This window comes from Stomoxys calcitrans, chromosome 2, assembly GCF_963082655.1.
Source record: "Stomoxys calcitrans chromosome 2, idStoCalc2.1, whole genome shotgun sequence".
Classification (NCBI taxonomy): domain Eukaryota; kingdom Metazoa; phylum Arthropoda; class Insecta; order Diptera; family Muscidae; genus Stomoxys; species Stomoxys calcitrans.
In genome coordinates this window covers 228,409,482-228,435,501 of record NC_081553.1, presented here as the reverse complement: position 1 = coordinate 228,435,501, position 26,020 = coordinate 228,409,482, and the positions used below count along the sequence as shown (strand labels likewise).

General features: G+C 37.3%; 2 protein-coding genes across 2 annotated transcripts; both read left to right on the top strand.

The window, feature by feature from the left end:
• The first annotated feature begins 12,896 nt into the window (after positions 1–12,896).
• On the top strand, positions 12,897–14,642 carry LOC106084299 (uncharacterized). The gene has a single exon (XM_059361791.1). It carries the CDS (start codon positions 12,897–12,899, stop codon positions 14,640–14,642), a length of 1,746 nt encoding a protein of 581 aa, XP_059217774.1.
• Positions 14,643–21,248: 6,606 nt separating this feature from the next.
• Positions 21,249–23,221, top strand: LOC131995307 (uncharacterized). Its single transcript, XM_059363870.1, has 2 exons — positions 21,249–21,314; positions 22,293–23,221. Exon 2 carries the CDS (start codon positions 22,297–22,299, stop codon positions 23,116–23,118), a length of 822 nt encoding a protein of 273 aa, XP_059219853.1. The 5' UTR covers positions 21,249–21,314; positions 22,293–22,296; the 3' UTR covers positions 23,119–23,221.
• The last annotated feature ends 2,799 nt before the right edge of the window (positions 23,222–26,020 follow it).

The following is a 26,020-nucleotide window of genomic DNA, read 5'->3' as shown; positions in this document are numbered from 1 at the left end:
CCTAGGTGCCTGTCTTGATTGTCCGCCTTTGCCTAAAAGGGAACATGTTGTGTTCCAGGATGTTAAGGACATAATTTATTTTTGTATATTTGAAATGATTGCTCGCTTTTCCCTTAGCATTGGTTTTTCAATGTACATTTATGCTACAGACAGATTAAAATGAGTTGAACTGAACAACCCTTCAAAATTGACATTTGCTTGAATAATTTCATGTTGTTATTGAAGGCGCAGACCTATTTCCACATTGACCGGAAATTGACGACCCAAATAAGAAGATTAAATGGCAGTGGGAAATTTGTAGAGAAGTGCATTTAAGTGAATGTTTCAATTGCCAAAACTAAACTATTTTTATTTCTTTCCATTATGGGGATAGAGAACAAGGCTGGGTTCGTAACAACAATGCATGGTTCCAGTGACATTTGTTATGATCCACAAAAGATCTCAAAATTGAAAATGTAACAAATCTTCTTAAATCTCGTTTTTAGTCGACATTTATAATCTAAAAGTGTATGGATAAGTAGAATATTGTTCACGCTTAGTACCAAAAAGATATCAGTACCAAGTTCCAGCTCAATATCAACATTTTCAAGGATTGTCGCAATTGTAGCCGACTAGCTGACATAGAGAATCTTATAATTTTAATTTTACACTACATGAGTTAAAGTGTTTTAGAGTAAAAAAATGCAAATTTGCTTCTATTTAACCTAAATAACAAATTTTAGTAACATGAACATATGCTGTAAATAAGACATTCTTCACAACAACAAAAATGTATACCATGCACAAAGCATGCGGTAAGATGCTTTCCTTCCCCCTTTTTAAAATTTTTCCGTTTTTGATGAAGGATTGAATGTTTTTACATATAATTATGTATATGAGGCTATTACACATGCATTATCATAGGGCGGGTCACACTTGCTGGCTGGTGGTGGCAAGATAAATCATCAGGCAGCCGCCTAAAGGCCAACATGGAAAGGGGGCAATATGAGGTGAGTACTCTAAACATTACTTGCATCGCACATATCGGAATGACGTACTTGAAATCAAGAGCAAACTCATTACGGACATACTTGCAATAATTACATGCCACATGTATGCAAGCAGCAGGCCTTCACTCCTTACCCATCTGTGATGTTGCAGAGCCTCCCTCTCCAGCCCATCATATGCCTGGGTCTCTGTTATGTCTTTAAGATAATTACCCAAGGAGCTGAAGAACAACAACGGCGATGATGTCGCCATCTCAACAACACCCATTCATTGTGACTAACTAGATTCGAGGCATAGGATGGGAAAATTATGCGAAAAAGCGACAAAAAAAACGCATACACAAATTTGAAGCACTCTTCACAAGTGGTTAGGGAAAGAGGGTCACTTGGTTTCTGTGAACGTTGGAGGCAAGACAAGCCATGCTAAACGTCCATTGGTTCGGTTCGTCGGTCCTTCCTTACCGCTGCTGGAAACTAATTGCTGGTAATTTAAAAATGCAAAAAATAACGACAAGAACAGCAGTGGCGAGAAAAAACAAAACAACAAAAAACAATCTCTGACAAACTGCAACTCGTTAAGAGGCAAGTAAAAGTCCAAAGACAACCAAGCTAGAAGGGGAGAGTGTTGACTTAAAACAGGGAGAGAGCAAAAAAACTTAACTGAACTAAAACAAAGTAACGCTAACAAGAATTTCCTGCTCAAAAAGAAAAAAAGCGAATGTTCCAGTGCCAAAGTAAGGCATGTGGTACTCTGTCTGACTGTCTGTGTGGCCGGGTGTTTACGGACATGGAAAATTATTACTGTACTCTAAAAGTTGTGCCACAAACTTTAGCTTGTTTCAAACAAGAAAAGAAAAACTTCTTCCAGAGCCTAAATAATCAGAAGTTTAAATTTGCATTGGCATGCAAGGATAGAAGGACCTTAGGATGGGTGCAAATTCATTTTTAAACGTATCCTCCACCATAGCATGGGGGGTGTACTAATTTCGTCATTCCGTTTGTAACACATCGAAATACTCTTGACCCTAGCAAGGATACGACAGGACTGTACAGCAGGAGATCTTAATAACTACTGCATCAAGGATATGACCGTATTCCTAGTTTTCTGGAAGCCTGAGTAAGTACTCCACAACCAATACGACAGGATTCTACAGTAGGAACCTCAACGTAATGTACCATCCAAAATAACACCAAGATCGGTAAAAGAATCTACGTTATCCAATTTATAAGATCCTATATAATAGTCACCTAGAACAGGTCTAACTCTGAAAAGAGATAACTTCATGCACTTCTGAAGATTAAACGCCATGCCAATAATACTGCACCAGTCCGCCAAAGAGTGTAGATCGCTCTGCAAGCACAGTGACCGATCTGGAGAATCTAAATTACAAAACAGCTTCACATCATCTGCGAATATTTTAAATCCTTGAAGACTGAATAACTGATGGAAGATCATTCAAGAAAAGAACGAAGAGCTATGGACCTAAATGGCTGCCCTGTGGACACCAGAATAAGCAGCTAGATCTTTGAAAAGAATGTTATTGACTTAAACTTTCAGTGTACGGTCTTGTAAAGAAGAAGGTAGATATCCAATTCAAAAGAACAGATGCGAAACCCATCATGTCAAGTTTAAACAGTAATAAATTATGCACCACAGTATCGTAAGCCTTACTAAAATCAGTATCTGTTTGAAATCTGTTTTCAAAACCATCATATGCATGAAACGTCAGTTCTAATAGGTTGGTCAAGGTCGACCTCATCTTAACAAAGCCGTTTTGAAAAAGCCTCTTGAAGTGAAAATCGGGTGATACATACATATACATGGGAGCTATATCCATATGGGGCAAAAGAGGGCAAACGGGTGCAAACTTCTCACATATCAATGAGTGTTATCCACCTGTTCCTTAATGCCGTTTGCTCCTTTTCCATAATAAAATGTTCATGGGCAAATTTGTGTGCATATCTGAAATGATTTCTATAGAATTCAATGACAGTGCCAGTAGTCACAAGGGACTTTTTTGTGCCAACTTTATTCCAAATCGGACGAACATATATATGTGAATATATATCTGAAGCGATATCAGTCAAAATCCGCACGTTGTGTGGTAGTCGTAGAAGAAAACGTATTGCAAAATTTTGAGAAGATTGTTAATACCCTACACCACTACTGTGGTGCAGGTTATTATAACTTAGTGAATTTGTTTGTAAGACCCAAAAGGAAGAGAGCTAGACCCTTTGATAAGTATACTGATCGACTTAGAATCACTTTCTGATTCGATTAAGCTATGTCCGTCTGTCTGTCCATGTTAATTTGTGTACAAAGTACAGGTCGCAGTTTTCATCCGATCGTCTTCAAATTTAGTACAGGCATGTTTTTCGGCCTAAAGACGAAGCCTATCGAAATTGGAAAAAATCTGTTCAGATCTGGATATAGCTCCCATATATATATTCGTCCGATTTTCAGTAATTATGCAATAAAATGGTCATTTTTTAACCGATTCTCTCGAAATTTGGCAGAAAAGATTTTTTTACGACCCCAGAAAATTGGTCCCGAAAGTGGGTATCAATTCTTGCTCTACCCCCCAATTACTTTCATTAAAGCCCCACATTGGCATGGTCGGTAAATGTGCCCAATCTAGGGGTGTTTTGGGGAGTGGGGTGGTCCCCAAACACTGAGCCCTGAAAATATATCAACGAGCAACGAGCTCTATTCTTATATATTTGAACCCCATATTGCCATTGGCCTCAAAATGGGATATCAAAATCGTTTTCTAATCTCAAATACCATTTACATATACCCCTTATTGAAAAAGTCAGCAAATATGTCCGGTTTGAGGTATGGGCCCTAAAAGCTATGAATATCGAGCTCCACTGTCTTGAAGACCCAAAAAATGTCTTGGTGAGCAAATACGTCCTACTTGGGGGTTGTTATGGTGGTGGGACGTCCCCTAGACAGTTGGTCCCCAATGTTGATGCCAGATTCATGGTCTACTCCCAAATATCCTTAATTTGAGCTCCATTTTTCCATAGTCGGCAGAAATTACCGGCTTGGGAGGTGTTTTGGGGGATGGGCGGCCATTCAGTGAGTTGGCATTGAAAATATATATCGGATTCGTGTTCCACTCTAAAAACTCTCTTATATGAGCCTCATAGTGCAATGATCAGCAAATATTTCCTATTTGGTGGTGTTATGGAGGTAGGGTGGCCCCAAAGACACTTTTCCGAACATTGAAATGAGATTCGTGCTTTACTTCCAAAGACCTTTCATTTGAGTCCCATATTGCTATGATCGTAAATTTGTCTTCTTTGGGGTATGTTCTCAGGTATGGGCGGCCCCCCAAAACACTTGGTCCCAAATCTGGATATCAGATTCGTATTCTTCCGATTTGGCCATATTGCCATGGTCAGTAAATAAGTCCTGTTTGAGGGGTGTTTTGGGGAAGGGGTGGACCCCCAGAAACTTTGTCCCAAATTTGGATATCTGATTCGTATTTTACTCGAAAATACCTTTTGTTTGAGTCCCATATTGCTATAGTCGGTAAATATGTCCGATTTAGGGGTCGGACACATTGTTCTAATCTTAAATACCTTTCATTTGAGTCCCATATTATTGTGATTGGTGTATATATATTTGGTAGGTTTTAGGGTGGGCGCCCCCCCTAGGTACCCCATCCGAAATTTGAATACCAAATTTTTGTTTGTAGATTACTATAAGAGAGCACACAAAATTTCGGTTAAATCGCACTACCCATCTCCGAGATTTGACGTTTCTGAAAATTAGGGTAAGGGGGAGGGTCCGTCCCCCCTTCAGATATCAAAAAATTTAGTACCCTATCTTCACCACGGGATCATTATGCACCATCAGTGAAAATTTGAAGAAAATCGGTTCAGGCTTTTCTGAGTCTATAAGGAACACGCAAACAAAGAAATAAACAAACCTACAAACAAACATAAATTGATTTTTATATATAAGAAGAAATATATATAATTGTAGTATAGTTGAATGGTATTATATAGTCGGGCGGAGGCCCGATTTTAGTCTTTCCTTACTAGTTTACATATGGTATTGTAATGACTGGCTGGCCATGAAAAGTATGGTGCAAATTGGTTTCAAATCTGGTATACCTTGCACATAAACCGATCTCCGTATTTGACATGCTGAGCTCCTGGAAGCCGCAATTATTATCCGAGTTGGCTAATATTTTGCACCAAGTGTTTTGTTATAACATCTAAAAGCCATGGTTAGCATGGTAGAAAATGGCCTTTAACTTGATATGTTATGACTTCCAACATTCGCGGTATTTATGGCTCAAATCGTTCTATTACTTGATGCATTTGCATTTTTTCCTTATTGTAGGGAATATTTTTTTTATTTCAGGCGTTTAGATATCCATAGTGAAGAAATAAAGGAAATTGAAATCAACACTATAGGTATCCAAGCGTTTATTTTTTATTTTTATTTACCTGTTAATCATTTGCCAATACTTTGCGATTTGTGATGTTCAAACATATTGCATGTCAAGAGAGGGAGTTTTTCATTTCATACCTTCATTATAGTATATTTACTTCCAACATTCAATCACTAACAAACCACCTACAGATTTATTTGCTGTTGCACCTTTCTTTATATAACATCCTTCAAGGACAGGATGTTGAGATCTTTTTTTATACGCCATATAATCGACCCATCATTTGTGAGAGATGGATGCAGTATGGGTAAAAGTAAGTGTGCGTGTGGGTTTTGCGTAAAATATTCCCTTATCTCTAGCCTTCTCTGCTTCACTTCCTCTTTGCAACACCCTCTTGAGAGGTACCGTTTACTTAGCGTGTTTACATGAAATGAAATTTCCATTTCAATTTTCGTGCCATATTTCAAAGAAAAGGGATCCGTTTGGATAGCTCGTTAGCAGGGTTCTTCTACACAGTTAACAGGCAACGATATTCAAGCCATATGTCCGTCCTGCCATCCCTCTGGCCATAGCTTCCTTTGAGAGGTTTTGTGCTGCTTTATGGGCTGCTGTGATGAAAACAGGTACATACTCATTTCGTAGTTTTTAATGGTGTTTAATTTTCATAACTGTAAATTTGTTGCTGTGTACATTTTTGTCGTTAGCCGTCTTTATGCTTCTGCTGCTGTTGTTGTTGGTATTCTTTATATTCCCCTTTTTGTGTTTTTTTGGATGGGCAGGTATTTATTTTGGCAAGTTTGAAATTTCACATCGTTTCTACCAACAACAAAACAAAGAAAACCAAAAAGGTAAGGTAGGTGCAAAAACAGCTGTTACTGTGGTCTGATTAAAATCTCTCATGTCTGGCAACATCTGATATGGGCTCTGTGTGGTATGGCTTGGCATGGCATCTCTTTCATCTCTTCTCTTACTCTTACTCTGGGTGTTGTTGTTGTTTCAGTTGAATAGCGGTAATTTGGTAGACAATAACGTTGAGTTATCATCGGATGGGTGTATATTTCAGCGAATAAAAACCTTACATTTGTTGTGCCAAGAATGAATAGGGAAAAATAAGTGAGAAAATCCTTTGTAGGTAATTGCAAATAATGTAAAATAAAAAGCTGCTTATATTCTTCTGCTTTATTGCAAACCAAATCCTTTAAGAATCGTGAGAATATGGCATAAAAAAAATCTTAAATTGATGTAATTGGTTCTTGCATCCCTAGGTTATTTCGAAATAACATATTTAAAGGTTAAATGAAAATTTGTAAATTTTTGTCCTAGCTTTAATGATTGGTTAATTTGCATTTAAGAAGGTCTAGCTAAAATTAGTTTGATTTGATTTGCCTACCATTTTTATACACACCACCGTAGGATAGGGGGTATATTCATTTAGTCATTCCGTTTGCAACACAACGAAATATCAATTTCCGACCCTACAAAGTATATATATTTCGGATCGTCGTAAAATTCTAAGCCGATTTTAAAATGCCCGTGTGCCTGTTCGTCCGTCTGTTGTAATCACTCTACAGCCTAAAAAATTGAGATATTGAGCTGAAATTCGGCACAGATACGTCTTTTTGATGCACGCTGGTTAAGTTTTTGAACGGGCGAAATCGGACCAAATTTGAATATAGCTGCTATATCGACCGATTTTCCGATAAAGGGTCTAATGCACATAAAAACTTAATTTTTCATCCGATTTTGCTGAAATTAAATAGTGAGTAGTTTTAAACCTCCCGACATCTAACCCAAATATGGTTCAGATCGAACTTTGTTTAGATAAAGCTGCCATATAGACCGATCTCCCGATAAAGGGTCTGAAGCCCATAAAAGCTTTATTTTTTAACCGATTTCGCTGAAATTTGAAACAGTGAGTAGTTTCAAGCCTCTCAACTTCCAACGTAAATATGGTTCAGATCAGACTATATTTAGATATAGCTGCCATATAGACCGATCTGCCGATAAAGGGTCTGAAGCCCATAAAAGCTTTATTTTTAATCTGATTTCGCTGAAATTTAAAACGGTGAGTATTTTTAGGCCTTCTAATATAGGACCTAAATATGATTCAGATCGAACTATATTTAGTGAGTAGTTTCAGGCCACCCGCCATCCGACCCAAATATGGTAAAAAAAGGACTGTATTTAGATATAGTTGTCATATAGACTGATCTCCGATAAAGGGTCCGAAGCCCATAAAAGCTTTATATATTACCCGCTTCTGTTGAAATTTTAAATACAAAGTTCAACTTATATCTATATAAGACCACTCAATGTCCATGCCGAATTTGGTTACATAAGTTAGAGGGGGTTTATATATAAACACGAGGTGGTGGGTATCCGAAGTTTGTCCCGGCCGAACTCAATGCCTTTTTACTTGTTATACTCTTCACCATAGGATGGGGGTATACTAATTTCGTCATTCTGTTTGTAACATCTCGAAATATGCGTCTGAGACCCCATAAACTATATATATTCTTGATCGTCATGTCATTTTAAGTCGATCTAGCCATGTCCGTCTGTCTGTCGAAAGCACGCCAACTTTCGAAGGAGTAAAGCTAGCCGCTTGAAATTTTTGCCCAAATACTTTTTATTAGTGAAGGTCGGTTGGGATTGTAAAGGGCCAAATCGGTACATATTTTGATATCGCTGCAATATAAAACGATCTTAGGTTTTGACTTCTTGAGCCTCTATAGGGCACAATTCTCGCCCGATTCGACTGAAATTTTGCATATGGTGTTTTGGTTCCAAGTATGATTCAAATCGGTTCATAATCTGGTATAGCTGTCATATAAAACGATCTTAGATCTTGACTTCTTGAGCCTCTAGAGTGCGCAATTCTCATCCAATTTGTCTGAAATTTGCATGAGGTGTTTCGTTATGACTTCCAATAACTGTGCTAAGTATGGTGCAAATCGGAACATTACCTGATATATCTGCCATATAAACCGATCTGGGATCTCGACTTCTTGAGCCTCTAGAGGGCGCAATTAACATGCGATTTGGCAGAAATTTTTACAACGGCTACTCTCATGACCTTCAACATACGTGTCTAATATGGTCTGAATCGATCAATAGCTTGATACAGCTGCCATATAAACCGATCTTCCGATTTTGCTTCTTGAGCCCCTACAAGGCTCAATTATATATTACACAATGACTTCTACAAAGTTCAGCACTCATTTGTGGTCCGAATCTATACTATATCTTGATATAGCTCCAATGGCATAACAGTTCTTATTCAATATTCTTTGTTTGCCTAAAAAGAGATATCGCGCATAGAACTCGACTAGAATGCGATCCATGGTGGAGGGTATATAAGATTCGGCCGGCCGAACTAAGCACGCTCTTTCTTGTTGACTCTAAAGAAGCTATTTTCCATTTGATTCTTTAGCAATTCTGACAGTCCGTATTCTCATACCGTTCCCATGCATTACTTATGATATGCTTTGTTTCACAGCATTTCCATAAAACAATGTTTTACTCTAAAACTTTAAAATGCAAATACAACAAATGTATGCAAAACTGTCCATACCCATACTACCTGCTGCCATCGTGCTGAGCAAGATTTGGTATTCACATAAATTTTGCAAAATCAACGATGTTGAATCTCGCCAATAATAGTAATGGCTAATATATATGCAAGAATGGTTTTTGAACATTGCAGACCGATACTTAATTAAAATACATTCCATACATTTGAGAAAATTACACGCTCAAACCTACACTCACATCCGCAGAGAAGAAGTTTCCCCAACCCAAGAAGTCTTCTTTGAAAGAGCGAAGGGGTTTGAAACTATTTAATATTCCATGCATGTGCACCGCAGGCAAAGATTGCTGTACTGCAAGCACACCATGCTACTACGCCACCACAATCACTGCGCTGCGCAAAAGGAAAAAAAAAATATTATCTATGATTATAAATTATGGCTGCTAGATGGCCGATAAATTAAAGGCATCTCCAAATAAATCAATACAGATTAAATCTCATTTATTATCCAGCGTTAAAGTATATGCATGAGTAGGTTATACAAGAATGTGGCCGCAAGGCGTCCATGCCCTAAATGTTTCCCATTGCGAGCCACCTACCTATCTACCAGTCCTCATCGTCGTTCAGTGCAAAAATGACCATCTCTGGAATGGTAGTGGAGGTCGCATGGCATAAGGCACACACATACATACACACACATATATACAACAAACATTGAAAAGGGATCAATATAATCTGCTCCTCATCGCTAATATATCAGTAAGCCGCCTTGTAATCCGTGCCAATTTAAGTTAATTATTATACCCTACACCACTACTGTGGTACAGGGTATTTTAACTTAATGCATATGTTTGTATCACCCAAAAGGAAGAGAGATAGACCCTTTGATAAGTACACCAATCGGTTCTGATTTGGATATAGCTCCCATATATATGTTCGTCCGATTTGCAGTAATACTACAATAAAATGGCCATTTGTTAACCGATTCTCTCGAAAATCGGCAGGAAAAAATTTCTTATGACTCTTGATATAGGAAGATTTCCAAATCGGTTCAGATTTGGATATATCTCCCATATATGCAAGGGTAGTTAAAGTACCCTTTAATAAGGGAAAGGGTAGTTTTAGTACCCTTTAATTAGGGAAAGGGTAGTTTTACTGCCCTTTAATTAGGGAAAGGGTAGTTTTACTGCCCTTTAATTAGGGAAAGGGAAGTTTTAAACCCCATTTCTTAGGGAAAGTGAAGTTTTAGTACCCATTCCTTAGGGAAAGGCTAGTTTAAATAGCCTTACCTTAGGCAAAGGATAGTTTTAGTACCCTTTCCTTAGGGAAAGGGTATTTTTAGTACGCTTTAATTAGGGAAAGCAAAGTTTTAGTACCCATTCCGTAGTGAAAGGATAGTTTTGGAACCCTTTCCTAAGCGAAAGGGTAATTATGGTACCCTTTCCTAAGGGAAAGAGTAGTTTTGGTACCCTTTCCTTAGAGAAACTGTAATTTTAGTCCCCTTACCTAAGATAAAGGGTTGTTTTAGTATCCTTTCCTTATGGAAAGAGTAGTTTTAGAACTCTTTCCTTACGGAAAGGGTAGTAGTTTTAGTTCCATTTCCTTATGAAAATTGTAGTTTTAGTACCCTTTTCTTAGGGTAAGGTTGTCTTATTACCATTTCATTAGGGAAAGTGTAGTTTTAGTATCATTTTCTTAGGAACAGGGAAGTTTTAGTACCCTTTCCTTAGGAACATCGTAGTTTTGGTACCCTTTCTTTAGGAACAGGGTAGTTTTAGTACCTTTTCATTAGAGAAGAATAATTTTAGTATCCTTTCGGTAGGGAAGAATAGTTTTATTACCCTTTCCTTAGGGAAAGGGTAGGTTTTGTACCTTTTCTTAATGAACATGGTTGTTTTAGTAAATCTGTTGTTTTAGTAAACCTTTCCTTAGGAACGGGGCAGTTTTAGGACCCTTTCCATAGGAACGTATAGTTTTGAGACCCCTTTTTTAAGGAAAGGCAGGTTTTAGTACCTTTTCCTTAAGGAAAGGGTAGTTTTAGTACATTTTCCTTAGGGAAAGGGTAGTTTTAGTAACTTTTCCTTGGGGAAAGGGTAGTTTTTGTACCCTTTAACTATGGAAAGGGTGGTTTTAGTTTCCTTTCCTTAAGGAAATGGTGGGTTTAGTACCCTTTCCTTAGAAACAGTAGTTTTAGTACCCATTCCTTAGAGAGAAAGAGTAGTTTTTGTACCCTGTCCTTAGGAAAAGAGTGGTTTTAGTACTGTTTCGTGTTTTTGTTTTATTCCACACAAATTGAACAACCCCAATGTTTATGTTCATTTTTGGCATGTCACGACTGAACGTCATTGAATGAATTTTTGTGCAACACATGCAGAGGTGGGCGCTTTTTTCTATTCTGCAATAACTATAAAATTTGTAGCTTAGTATGGCTATATGGCTAGTCATATTTCCATGAATTCTTCTTGTATAGCTCTTTAATGACTAACAAAAATAGTATTTTGCCACGATATTGTTCTACTGTGACAATTATTTTAATGTTTTTCATAAACCAGTGCTCTACGTTTTATTATGCCCGATATATAAGATATGTACATATATAGAAATTAATTGTATATTTCTTTATAAATGCAATGAAAAGAAAAACGATACCACTGGAACCAGCGTCATATTTGTTTCGTTTTATACCCTTCACCATAGGATGGGGGTATACTAATTTCGTCATTCTGTTTGTAACACCTCGAAATATACATCTGAGACCCCATAAAGTATATATATTCTTGATCATCATGTCATTTTAAGTCGATCTGGCCATGTCCGTCCGTCTGTCTGTCGAAAGCACGCTAACTTTCGAAGCAGAAAAACTAGCCGCTTGAAATTTTGCAAAAATACTTAATATAAGTGTAGGTCGGTTGGGATTGTAAAGGGGCAAAATCATTCCATGTTTTGATGTAGCTGCCATATAAACCGATCTTGGGTCTTGACTTCTTGAGCCTCTAGAGGGCGCAATTCTCATCCGATTTGACTGAAATTTTGCACGTGGTATTTCAGTATCACTTTCAACAGCTGCGCTAAGTATGGTTCAAATCGGTCCATGTTTTGATATATCTGCCATATAAACCGATCTTGGGTCTTGACTTCTTGAGCCTCTAGAGGGCGCAATTCTCATCCGATTTGACTTAAATTTTACACGTAGTATTTCGGTATCACTTTCAACGACTGCGCTAAGTATGGTTCAAAGCGGTCCATGTTTTGATATAGCTGCCATATAAACCGATCTGGGAGATTGACTTCTTGAGCCTCTATAGGGCGCAATTCTCATCCGATTTGGAAGAAATTTTGTACAACGGCTTCTCTCATGACTTTCAACATACGTATCTAATATGGTCGGAATCGATCAATAGTTTGATACAGTTCCCATATAAACCGATCTCCAGATTTTGCTTCTTGAGCCCCTACAAGGCGCAATTCTTATCGGAACGAATTGAAATATTACACAATGACTTCTACAATGTTCAGCATTCATTTATGGTCCGAATTGGACTATAATTTGATTTAAAGTAATACCGCGCATAGAACTCAACAAATGCGATCCATGGTGGAGGGTACATAAGATTCGGCCCGACCGAACTTAGCACGCTCTTACTTCTTTATTAATTAAAAGGTAGGCCACTTATTATTTAACTTTCTTTTACTAAACTATATGAGCTTTCTTTGTTTCAACTTGGACAGTGACATAAGTGACAACCAATTTTTTTTTCGCTATTGTGCACCATAGAATTTCGAAAATATGTTATTATACAGTTGAATACAGAATATTTTAGTTATTCTTAATGAAATGGTACCCACATTTATGTAGTAAGTATGTATGTATGTATATAAAATCTTCTCATGTCCTAAGATATCGATAAATAAAACGTTTATATGCCATAAACAAAAAATAAAATTCCATTTAGTGTTTCAAAAGTAATAAATATGAATAGACCGGCTAAACGCTGCTACAAGAGTTGTATTTTGTTGACATTGCTTCTCTGCGTTTGGCTTTATTGCCCAGTCAATAGCAATACTATGGATGTTCAGAGCATAATACAGAAACTAAATGAGGAGCATAAATACAACATGCACTTAATGATTGATCTGAAGGTTAGTAATGGGAGCCAAAAATTCGAGGAAATTGGCTATGAATTAGAAGTGCCTAGAATCCTGATAAGCCATACCGGAGTGGTGAAAGAAAATTTCTACAAAATTTTCAATATGAAAATTCTTACCATTGTCAGAATGGATATGACGAATTTGAATATTACCTTTAGCATCATGGAGAAGTTGCTGTGGCGTCGCCATTATATTACAATCACAATATTGTTTCAGAACGAGGACTTGGATTTGGAAGAACTTTTTCATAGATGTTGGAAACAAGGTCACACCTCGGTTTTGTTGTACTGGCGCAATAGTTTCTACTCATATACCGCTTTTCCAAACTTAAGAGTGAACCGCTTGACAAATTTATCGCAGTTTTTGGATTATGAACATCACCAAAACTTCCAGCATTACAAAATCAAAGTTCCATTTGTGGAAATTCCTCCACTTTGTTTCAGTTATCACAATCGCCAAGGACACTATGTTAGATCGGGCATCTACTACAAGATTGTGGAGAATTTTGTAACCCATTACAATGGTTGTCTGCAGCATGAGTTTATTGACATTTGGAAGCTAAGCCTGCAACGCGAATATGCCACTGACCTTGTGGCATCTGGTGAATTTGCCTTTATTACCTCTCATTTGGCTATGAACGAAAGCTATGAGAACAGCGAATCCTTTAATTTTGCTGCGTTATATTTGATTGTACCAGCCGGCAATGAAATTGATCAGAGTCTATACCTGCTGGTCTCATTCAACAGCAACATGTGGTTAATGATATTTCTGTTGCTGTTTGTGCTGTTCCTGTTCATTGTGGTAGTCAACTATTGTAAATATGGAAAATTAATATATTTTGACTCTTTACTACATGCCTTAAAGATTGTCATCTTCGCTTACGATGAAGTATTCAAGGGTAGAACATTTTTTAATTATATGCTACATCTACTGTTTCTTATAGTGGGTTTGTTTCTAACCAACAGCTATGTTTGTAACCTCTCCAGCATGTATACGTCACGGATTTACGAACCCGACCTGAAGACTTTGCAAGACATCGAACGTACTAATCTAGGCATTCATGTATATTCCCTAGACTATGATCAGTACTTGGCTGTAAAAAATTTGCCTTCCATCGTCCACAAGCGCATGTTTGTGGGTAATAATACCGAGTTCTATATAAATCGCCGAAACCTGAATCTTGTCAGCATATACCCGAGTGTTGATGACATTGTGGATTTTGTGCTATTTCAACAGCTGTATGTAAAGAGGCCATGGGCTAAATACCTACCAGAGCCCATGTATACAATTCCCAGTACCATCAAATTGCCCCATCGTTCGCCTTATATAAGGCTTTTCAATCGGCATTTGTCCTATATGAGGGATAGTGGTATCTTGAAGAAAATCAAAACAGATAGCCAATGGGATGGAGTATTAAGTTCATCAATTCGATTTTTCCAGGACACTGTAACAAATCGATCAATGTCAATGGTCCATTTGCAATATGCCTTTGTAATGTGGCTCAGTGGAATGCTGTTGGGTTTCTTAATATTTATAGGAGAAATTATTTTTGGAAAGAAATGTCATTGAAGACTGACATTGACGGTGGCAGTTCAACAAACCAAATTGCTTTATTGTCAGATTGATTATTTGAAGGGATAATAGCAATAACAACATTTTCAGAAAACTTTTGTAAAACACAATATTACTAACAAAAAGTTCAGAGATTTTTAAAACAAAAAACTGTTCACACGTTATGCGCTACATTTATTCGGTCTTGAAATAGTTCATGCAACCGAATATTACAAAAAAAAGAAAAAAATCTAGAAAACTGTAGGAAACCAGTCAATGTATTTACAGCAACACATTTTCTGCCTAAGGTCTAGAACTGACTACGATTGTGCGGAAAAAGTTGCTAAATCTCACAATGTTGCCAACAGTGTTGCTAGTTTGTGATTCAACTTTTTTATTTGGCGTTTAAAGCGCTGTTTTGGTGGTAAACGGTTGTAAGTTGACATCATTGTTATCATGCGGCTGTCAACCACACTAAAATGTAATTGACACTTTTTAACTACAAGTCGTCCAATTCGTATCTAAGAAAATTTGAACGATAAATTCAAGAAATGGATTTAGAAAATGAGGCTGCTGTATGTTTGGCAGCACAACATGAAATTAAATTAAGTCGTATCAAGCGGGGCTAGACAACATCCACTCTCACACGGTGGCAGTTTCGGTGGATAGCTGCCTAGTGAATGTAGTCCATGGAAAAAGAGCGCCACCCATTGCACCTTACGAAATTTAACCCCATCTCCAGGAACTCAAGAAGTCAAATCGGGATATCAGTTTATATGGGAGCTATCTATATCAGGTTATAGACCGAGTTGGATCATACTTGGCACAGTTGTTGGAAGTCATGACGGAACACCTCATACAAAATTTCAACCAAATCGGAAAAACTTGCGACTTCTAGGTGCTTAAGAAGTCTAATCGGGAGATCGGATTATATGGGAGCTATATCAGTTTATAGACCTATTTGAACCATACTTGGTACAATTTTTGGAAGTCATAACAAAACACTATGTGCAAATTTTTAGCCAAACCGGACAAAAATTTGCGGCTTGTAAGGGCTTATGAAGTCAAACCGGGAGGTCGGTTTATATGGGAGCTGTGTCAGGTTATAGACCGATTTGTGTTGTACTTGGCGCAGTTGTTGGAAGTCATAACAGAACACTATGTGCATAATTTTAGCAGAATCGATCAAAAATTTGGGCTTCCAGGTGATCAAGAAATCAAATCGGGAGATAGGAGCTATATCAGGTTATAGACCAATTTAAACCGTACTTGGCACAGTTGTTGGAAGTCATAACAGAATATTTTGTGCAAAATTTCAGCCAAATCGGATAGAAATGCGGCTTGTAAGGGCTCAAAATGTTAAATCGGGAGATTGGTTTACATGTGAGCTATATCAGGTTATTGATCGATTTGGGGCAAACTTAGCATAGTAGTTGGAAGTCATAACACAACAAAATTTTAGCTGAATCGAACAAAAATTGGGGCTTCCAGGTGATCAATAAGTCAAATCGGGAGATAGGTTCATATAGGAGCTATATCAGGTTATAGACCGATTTAAACCGTACAGTTGTTGGAAGTCATAATAGAACACATTTCAGCCAAATCGGATAAAAATGCGGCTTGTAAGGGCTCAAGTTGTCAAATCGGGAGATCGGTTTATATGTGAGCTATATCATGTTATAGACCGATATGGACCATACTTAGCATAGTGGTTGGAAGTCATAGCACAACATAATCTGCAAAACTTTAGCCAAAAGTTGCGGCTTCCAGGAGGTCAATAAGTCAAATCGGTTTATGCCACCGTAGCGCAGAGGTTAGCATGTCCGCCTATGACGCTGAACTCCTGGCGAGACTATCTAAAAAAAATGTCAGCGGTAGTTTTCTCTCCTAATGCTGGCAACATTTGTGAGGTACTATTCCATTTAAAACTTCTCTCCAAATAGGTGACGCACTGCGGTACGCCGTTCGGACTGGGTTATAAAATGGAGGCCCCTTATATTAGAGCTTAAACTTGAATCGCACTGCACTCATTGATATGTGAGAAGTTTGCCTCTGCTTCTTAGTGGAATGTACATGGGCAAAATTTACAATTTGTATATTAAAATCTGAACCGATATGGCCCATTTGCTGTCCTCAACGATCTACATCAATAGTAAGTATATGTGCAAAATTTCAAGCGGCAAGCTTTACGCGTCCGACCGCTATTGCGATTTCGACAGACGGATGGACGGGTAGTGATCGACTTGTCGAGATGATCACTTTATGGAGACTTAGGTCAATATTTCGGGGTAATATAAACGGAATGACCAGATTAGTATAGCCCCATCCTATGGTGGTGGGTATAACTTATTTGTTGTTTCACTTTGAATAATTGTTAATTTAGTTTTATTTTTTGATACGAAAATTGTATTTGTATGTAATTTTTATAATTTACTTCAAATTAGTTCCTTAACACATAAGTTCCCTCTTAATTGTTTCAATAAATTTTATATTTAAACCAAACTCTGCGTTAATATTATAAAAAAAAACATGGACGATAGCAAGCAGGATTCAATACACAGAAGTTTGCAATTCATTGGTAAAGCCCGCTGAGTCAAATCTAGCGTTTGGTAAAATTGATAAAAAGTCGAATACAACAATTGTCAGTCTAATGGCTGATAAATTTTTGGAATGCATACTTCGTTACAATTACATTTTGGTTTGCTCATCGAAGATTTTGGTAAGCGAGCAGTTGGCTCTTTTGAGGATGAAACCCGGAAAAGATTTATGGAAGTCAAAATTAAAGAAAACTAGGCCATCCAAGTGCGCTTCGCTGTGCCTTCTACAATATACAGAATAAAAATTTACTTATACTTATAATCTTAACTTCTAGGTCACATGAGTATGGCTACATATTCGTTGGCGTCTTTTGGGTTAAAATCCATCACATAATGTTAGCAAAAATTCTGCACCACCCTTTCCTTTACTTGTTTGAACTCTCCGCCAACTATTTCATTCATTAAGTGCGCAGTGTGGCCACCTTATTAGTAACTCGGACTCCTTTTAATGTTTACTTCAATGTTTAAATAGGTGCGTTGCAAAAGATGAATTTAACAGTTGGCAACATATTAAACTGAAAACGTCGTTGTCTATAGCCGCACCTTAAGCTTCTGACTGACATTCATATCACACCCGCAACGCAATAGTGACCTCTTTTAGCATCCTTCTCTCGCACTTACCAGTCACCACTCACACTCTCACTAATACTTCCACCTATGACTTTGCATTCACACAAATAACGGATTCTTATATAAAAAGCAACAACAATTTGCTGTGTTACTGCTTCTACTTCTTCTTTCATTGAAAATTAATTCCTCATTTTTAAAGACTTTCTTTGCGGTTAATTAATTTTCATATATATTATGCACATCTCTGGAAAAATATATTTCGATTGATGCCAATATCATTAAAATCCATTCAGACGTTTGGCCGTAATATGTACTAATGTCGCCTTTATAAGACCCTCGGACATTTAAAAATATATATGATATTACAAGCCCAAATTTTTGTCACATTGCCAGATGCCCTTGAGTGGCCGCGTTCGGCAATATTAGCGAAGAAGACCTATCCCTTGAAATTGTGAATCAATGACTGCTAGCAGAAGTTGCAAAACAACAAGACCGTCGTAAAAAAGAATGAATCTGCTTTTACGCGTATGAATTAGGCGAAGAAATTTCTTGGAATTTGTTTCTGTTGCAAGTAACGGGGACATAAACAAAAAGATTGTCATGTACGTTTAGGTATGGTGAGGTTCAAACAAGTGTGAGGATATTAATCCGCCCCATGTCACTTTGGTATTACACCTAAGCCGGTAATGGGCTTGTTGTGTGCTCTACATACTAAAAAATAATCTCGAAAAAAGAAAATCTAACTCAGGATTTCCGTGCCACTTACAAAATTACTAATTGTTTTCCATACTACGCCTCTAAGTTGGTTCATGTCTGATATTGTGTCCCCATCTAAGTGCCGATGTCTGTTAGCCCCAAAGGATGGGTAATGACTAGGAAATGCTACAAGGCACAGTGGGATGGAAAAACAATAATAAACGGATAGAGATATCTTCATGAAACAAACTTCTTGTTTATAGCTGAGGTATTATCCAGTTTATATGCAAAATTTCAGGGCCCTAGAAGTCCTAGGGGCCCATTGGTGGGCCTTCAAAGTTAGTCACCTCTGCTCTACAAAATTTTGTTCGGGCTGTCAAAAACGCATTTATGGTCCGATTTTAATTTTTTTTGTTGGAACGTGCTACACAAATAACCAACTTTTTTTTTTAAAGGCAGAGGCTGGTCCCTTATTTTGTTGCTGGTGAAAGCATTTCTGAACCGATTTCAAAAATTTTAACTGATTAGAAAAGCTAATAAAATTTACTACTTTTTTCTTGCGATATATGATGCAACGGTCTAATTTTTCCGTCAAAAGTTATGCGAGTTACAAATCAAAAAAATGTTTGCGCCATCCAAGGATTGAGTTCCCTATGCACATTTTACTAAAAAACGGCAATTTTGCAAACATATTTCCCCAGTGTGGGAATTTTGGGTGTTTTTATCAAGAAATGTGACCAAAATTTTTACTAATTTTTTTTAAAAAATTTTCATCTACTAATTTGTGATAAATTAGACCGATATCTTTAGTAGTTTTGGTTTTATGATATTTTCAATTCGGATTTTATTTTTCACAAAAGTGTATTTGACCCCAATAAACTAGATAACACCTCAGCTATAACCATGTAAAATTTAATGAAGATATCTCTATCCGTTTTAAAATGGCATTTCCACTTATTGGTTTTTCCATCCCACTGTGCAATGTCTGATCATCTTTCCCATATACCCTACACATGCTATCACTTACCGACTTTGCATAAGTGAGCTCGTAAATTTATGTGTTCCTTTATGATACTGATTCATTCCTCCTTACTGCGCTATGGCGCGGCACCCAAACGATGGGGATCGTGCCATACTCAGAATAGACTTTAATCTCCTTGGAGTGTACTTTGGAGTCCACTTTGAGCATACTCTTGAAAGGTTCTTAAATTTTTGCGTATCTTTTCCGATATACAGTTATTTTTCTTAGTGGAAAACGCTTACTTACTGTGTAGGGTAAAAATACAAATAAAGGGTGATTTTTTAAGGGCAATAGGAAAGTTTTCCAAAAAAAAAACAACGCATAAAATTCAGAAAAATTCATGAAATCTCTATATTGGGTTGCCCAAAAAGGTAATTGCGGATTTTTCATATAGTCGGCGTTGACGAATTTTTTCACAGCTTGTGACTCTGTAATTGCATTCTTTCTTCTGTCAGTTATGAGCTGCTACTTTTAGCTTGCTTTAGAAAAAAAGTGTAAAAAAGTATATTTGATTAAAGTTCATTCTAAGTTTTGTTAAAACTGCATTTACTTTCTTTTAAAAAATCCGCAATTACTTTTTGGGCAACCCAATATGAATCGATAGAACGGTCCATACAGTTTAACGTTTGAAGATTATTTCATGCAAATGTTGACCGCAACTGCGCCTCAAATGGTCCATCCGATTAGTCCAATTTTCGCATACTCCTTCCAACAATTCGGCCGGTATCTCACGAATAAATGCTACAATGTTTTCTTCCAATGCGCCAATTGAAGCGGGCATGTCTGTATAGGCATGAGCTTTAACATATCCCTAAAAAAAATAGTCTAAAGGTGTTAAATCGCACAATCTAGGCGGCAAATTGACCGGTCCCGAAAGTGAAATAAAATGTTCACCGAAATCCTGTGGCACCGTCTTGCTGAAACCACATATCATGCAAGTCAAGCTCTTGCATTTTGGGCAAAAAAAGTTGGATATCACCTCACTGCTGGATATCTGCTCACCATTCACAGTTACGTTACGATTCGCATCATCTTTGAAGAAGTACGGTCCAATGATACAACCAGCCCATAAAACGCATCAAACTGAGACTTTTTCTGGATGCAATGCTTCTGGCTGATCTTTACTCCAAAATCGACAATTCTGCTTACTTACATACCCATTGAGCCAAAAATTATCTTCGTCGAGGGAATGGAAGAAGCGTGCGATGAACTTTTTTAACAGAGCACGCATTTTGATTATATACTGCAATAATTTGCAAGCGTTGTTCGTTTGTAAGACGATTCGTGGTTAATTTATAGACCAAACTGAAAATGTTTGACAGTGAAACAAAACACGAAACGTGCGTGAGCTGTTTAAACCAGAGTTTCCAAAATGATAGTAGCTAAAAAAATCACCCTTTACAATATCATTTCTACTGGATAATATATCGAAGGGAATCATTCAAGTCGAACAGTTGTCTACTGTATTTAAAATAGCAGATATGTTTACTAAGGCACTCGATACCCGGAAGTTTTCCCAATTTTGAAATGAACATCAAGTAGAAGCGAAGTGACTGAGAGAGGGTCTTGTTTTACTTTGAATGTTAACACTCTGAATAATTATTAATTTAGTTTTATTTATCAATCACATACGCTTTTGAGGTTTGACATGGGAGAGTAAAGTAAACAACCGAATTTAGATTCTATCTCTGTTAATAATAGATAATTTTTGCAGATATTTTCCTAGTAAAATATTCATTAAATTTAATGATATACTAGCTGCATTTTTTCCATTTCACTACCAAAAGGACTTTTTAGACTTCTACGGTAAGCCATAGAAAATTGCAAATGTTCTATTAGTGTTATAGAAATACTAACAATGAGTGGAACTATTAAGAGCAACAAAAGAAGCCTACAGTTGTTCGTATTTATATGCTGTACTCTTCAATATTGCCTGGGGAATAGCAATGCTGAAGTAATACGAAATATTATACAACAGCTCGGTGAACAGCGCAAATTTCATATGCATCTTATAATTGATATGAAAGACGAGAATAGCAGTGACAAGTTCCTGGAATTAGGCCGTAAGGTGGAAGAAGTACCGAAAATCGTTATTCGCCATACAGATGCGGTGAAACAACATCTGTATAAGCTGTTCAATATGGAACTCTTGACCATAGCAAACATGAATAAGAGACGTTTGAACCAGACTTTTGATGCTATGGAGAAATTATTGTGGCGACGACATTACACCACCATCTTTGTGATACTCGAAAATGAAGATTTTGATTTGTTGAATCTATTCCAAAGATGTTGGGCACAGGGCCACATCTCGGTTTTGGCCCTCCATCGGCATAGATGCTACACTTACACACCTTTTCCTACTGTTCAAGTCAAGCTGTTGAGCTATACTTTGGATTTTCTGTATCAATCGCGTTTTCAAAACTTTCACAGTTACACATTTAAGGTTCCATTCGCAGAGCTGCCCCCACTATCTTTTAGTTACAACAATCGAGAAGGACATCTTATCAAGACAGGCATTTACTACAAGATTGTGGAGAACTTTGTCGACCACTATAATGGTTGCATGCAGCATACACTCTATGATGTGTGGAGCAAGAGTTTTAAGGTTAGGGATATTGTTGCCGTTCTTTTAAAAGATGGTTTTACCATCGTACCCAGTTTTTTGCCTATGAGTGCAGAGTATGAAAGCAGCGATTCCTTCCTTTTTGTAAAGGTTTATTTGATTGTGCCAGCCGGAAAAGAAATTGAACAGAGTCTATATCTTTTGGTTTCTTTCAACAGGAATATGTGGCTGATGGCATTGCTGGTGTTGATGGTAATTTTCGTGCTCATTGCGTTTGTCAACTATTGGAAATATCAAAAACTGATTTTTGCGGAACCTTTTCTCCATGCCTTGAAAATAATCATGTGCATGTACGGCCAAGTATTCAAGGATAGAACATTTTTCAACTTTATGCTACATCTAATATTTCTCATCGTGGGACTATTTCTGACCAATAGCTATGTCTGCAATCTCTCCAGCATGTATACCTCGCGAATTTATGAGCCGGATTTGAAAACCCTTGAAGATGTAGGACGCACTCAACTAGGTATTCAAGTCTATTCCGAAGAATATGATGAATATATGGCCAAAAAAAATTTGCCACCTGTGATTTACGAACGCATGTTTGTGGGCAACAATAGCGAATTCTATGCAAATCGCCAAAATTTGAATTTAGTCAATATATACATGGGCGGTGATCATATTGTGGATTTTGTACTCTTCCAGCAGTTATATTTGAAACGGCCTTGGGCCAAATACATTCCAGAGCCCTTGTTCACCATACCAAGCTCAATAAAAATTCCCCATCGTTCACCCTTCATAGAGCTCTTCAATCGGCATTTGGGGTATCTTGAGGATAGCGGAATCTTGGACAAGTTTAAAAGTGATAGTCAATGGGATGGTATTTTAAGTGGCACTACGCAATTCTTTCAGGATACTGAAATCAATCGTTCAATGTCAATGGCGTATGTGCAAAATGCATTTGTAATGTGGTTCTTGGGTATGTTTTTGGGATTTATAGCATTCGCAGGAGAAATTGTCTTCGTTTGGAAACACAAAATGTAATTAATTGGAGTTAGAATTCATTGATGCGGTGAAAGGAAATTCTATATGTAATTGCGCTGCTGATGCCATATTTCTTTAATTTTTTAACATTGATAAATAATGCAAATTGGTAATGTTAATACAAATTCCAAAGACGGAACAAAAAACTTGGTTTGAATATTGGCTAGGCAAAGAAATGATTTAAAGATATGCCACATAAATTCTCAAAGTCTGGTAAGGAAGATTGATGAATTTACAATAGATATATTTTTGAAGGATCAGGCATTGATATTGTAAGCCTCTCGGAAACATGGCTTAGTTCTTCCATAGCTGACAGTCTCGTCAACTTAAATGGATATACTGTGTTCAGATCTGGCAGGGGAAGTCGCGGAGGTGTTGTTGCCATTTATGTCAGAAGAAACCTGAAAGCTAGAATTCGTTTAATGTCTGAATTCGGGGACCAGATAGAATACGTGTTTGTTGAACTATCTTCAAATCGTGAGAAAGTTTTAGTTGGGCTTCAGGTTGTACTGGAGTCTGTACCACTGGGTTATACTGATGTTTTAATCACTGGGGACTTTAACTTTACCTTACTTATAGATTCAACTCTGACTGATACTATGTTGACACTCGGCCTATTCGTCACCAATAATACAAATAACACACATTTCACGTTAACCGTATTAACGGTTAACTCTTAGATTTGTTCTTTGTCAATAATTCTTTGAAGATATCATTGTATGATTAGATTTCTGTTCCATGTTTTTCTAAGCATGATCTGATTTTTCTTGCCTACGATTTTGACTTGTGGCAGGAAGAGGAGGAAATATCTTATCGTGACAATGGTAATTTGAATTATGAACATTTAGTTGGTATGGTCTACCAGGTGAACTGGGATGATATATTTACACTTTTTACAGTCGATCAGTAGACGGCTTTCATGACGGATAACATTTTACGTCTCTATGATGCAACAGTTCCAATACGGATTAAAAGGTCTTCGGCCAAAACAAAGCCATGGTTCAATTCAAGAATCAAGGAGCTTATCGGGGATAGGGACTTGGCTTACAATAGATTGGAAGCGTTTCAAGTCTCCAGAGCTGAAAGAAGAATTCCGTGAAGCTAGGAGGAAAGATAACAGTTTTATTAATGCGGCTAAAGTGGAGTTTTATTCTTCAAGATTTGATTTCCCAGTGGGCACGAAGAGTAAGTGAAAGGTCATACATGACATCGGAGTGGGTAAGCCCAACTCGATACCATGGGAATCTAAATGAACTCAACAGGACCTTCGTAAGCATACCCGATATACAAACGGACACGCAATTTTACAGCGATGATGATGAGCCGGCTTTCGTTTTTGATGCCCGTAGATTTTTTGAGTTTAGATGTGTTAGCCATGAGGAAGTTTATGAGAGTTTTGCCCGTGTTAAGTCAAATGCAATTGGCTTGGACGGAGTTGATCCGAGATTTGTACGAATGTTACTTCCATATTTCCTACCGTACTTTACATACCTGTTTAATTCAATTTTGAGCTCCAGTGTGAATCCTATTATTTGTAAGCATGCAAAGATTATCCCCATTCCCAAATCCAACGTTGATTATCGGCCGATATCAATTCTATGCTAGCTCTCTAAGGTTTTCGAGAAAATCCTTCATGGGATGTCGACATATCTTCAGATGTCGGCATATCTTCACCAAGAGTCCCTGTTGTCAGAAAGACAGTCCGGCTTCCGTTCTGATCATAGTTGCATTACTGCATTGGTTGAAGCGGCTTATTCGATCAGAAATGACATTGATGTGAACAAAATTGGCTTTCTGGTTCTTTTGGATCACTGCAAAGCTTTCAACACGGTTGATCACCTGAATTTGTGCATGAAATTACGGAATTTTTTTAACTTCACATCAATGGCAATGAGTCTGATTATGTCGTATTTGAGCGATAGACGGCAGTCTGTATGCGCAGGGAATATATTATCTAACCCCTTGTTCGTAACTAAGGGGGTTCCCCAAAGCTCGATTATAGGTCCACTTCTTTTTTCATCATTATCGAACGGCTTGCTTCGTCAAGTAACACACGGTAAGATTATGATGTATGCTGATGACGTGCAGATTTTTCAAAGCGGTTTTGTAAACTTAATGCGGACCTACATCGCCTTTATGACTGGGCGACTGCAAATGGATTGTTGTTAAATCCAAGTAAGTCCAAATGTTTGGTTGTTCACAAAAACAAGAATTTTAACATGCGACAACCGGATATTTATGTTAACGGTCAGAGGTTTGATATTGTATTTAGTGCGAAGAATTTAGGCGTGGTTTTTAACAATCCTTTGAGCTGTTCCGAACATTGCAGCCGGGCAGACTTATGCAAAGCTTCGTGCTTTATGGCTCACACTCTCTTTTACACCCATAAATATCCGAATTTTTCTGGCGAAAACATTTCTAGTTCCAGGTTTGATATATGGTTGTGAACTTTTTTCGTATTGTGATTCTTCGAGCCTCCGAAAATTGAATGGAGCTTTTAACAGCATAGTGCGTTATGTGCGTGGTTTAAAAAGGAGTCAGCATGTTTCACTATGTGTAGATTCTCTATTTGGACTTTGTTTCAACAATCTTCTAAATACCAGATCATTAATATTTTTACATAAGGTTATTGTGGAAAAGAAACCCAAATATTTGTTTGAGAGACTGAGATTTGCCCAATCTCATAGAGGAAGAAAGTTAATACCATTTAGAAGACGTAATCTTATGTCTGAACGACAATTTTATATTAGCAACATACGCCTTTGGAATAATCTACCACACCATATTCAATGCATCAGCAACACGATTACATTTAAAAAAACGGTTTATTCAGTTTCAAAATAAATAATGTATATGTATGAAGGAAGTCGAATTATAAAAACTGACTATTTTGGTTAATTTT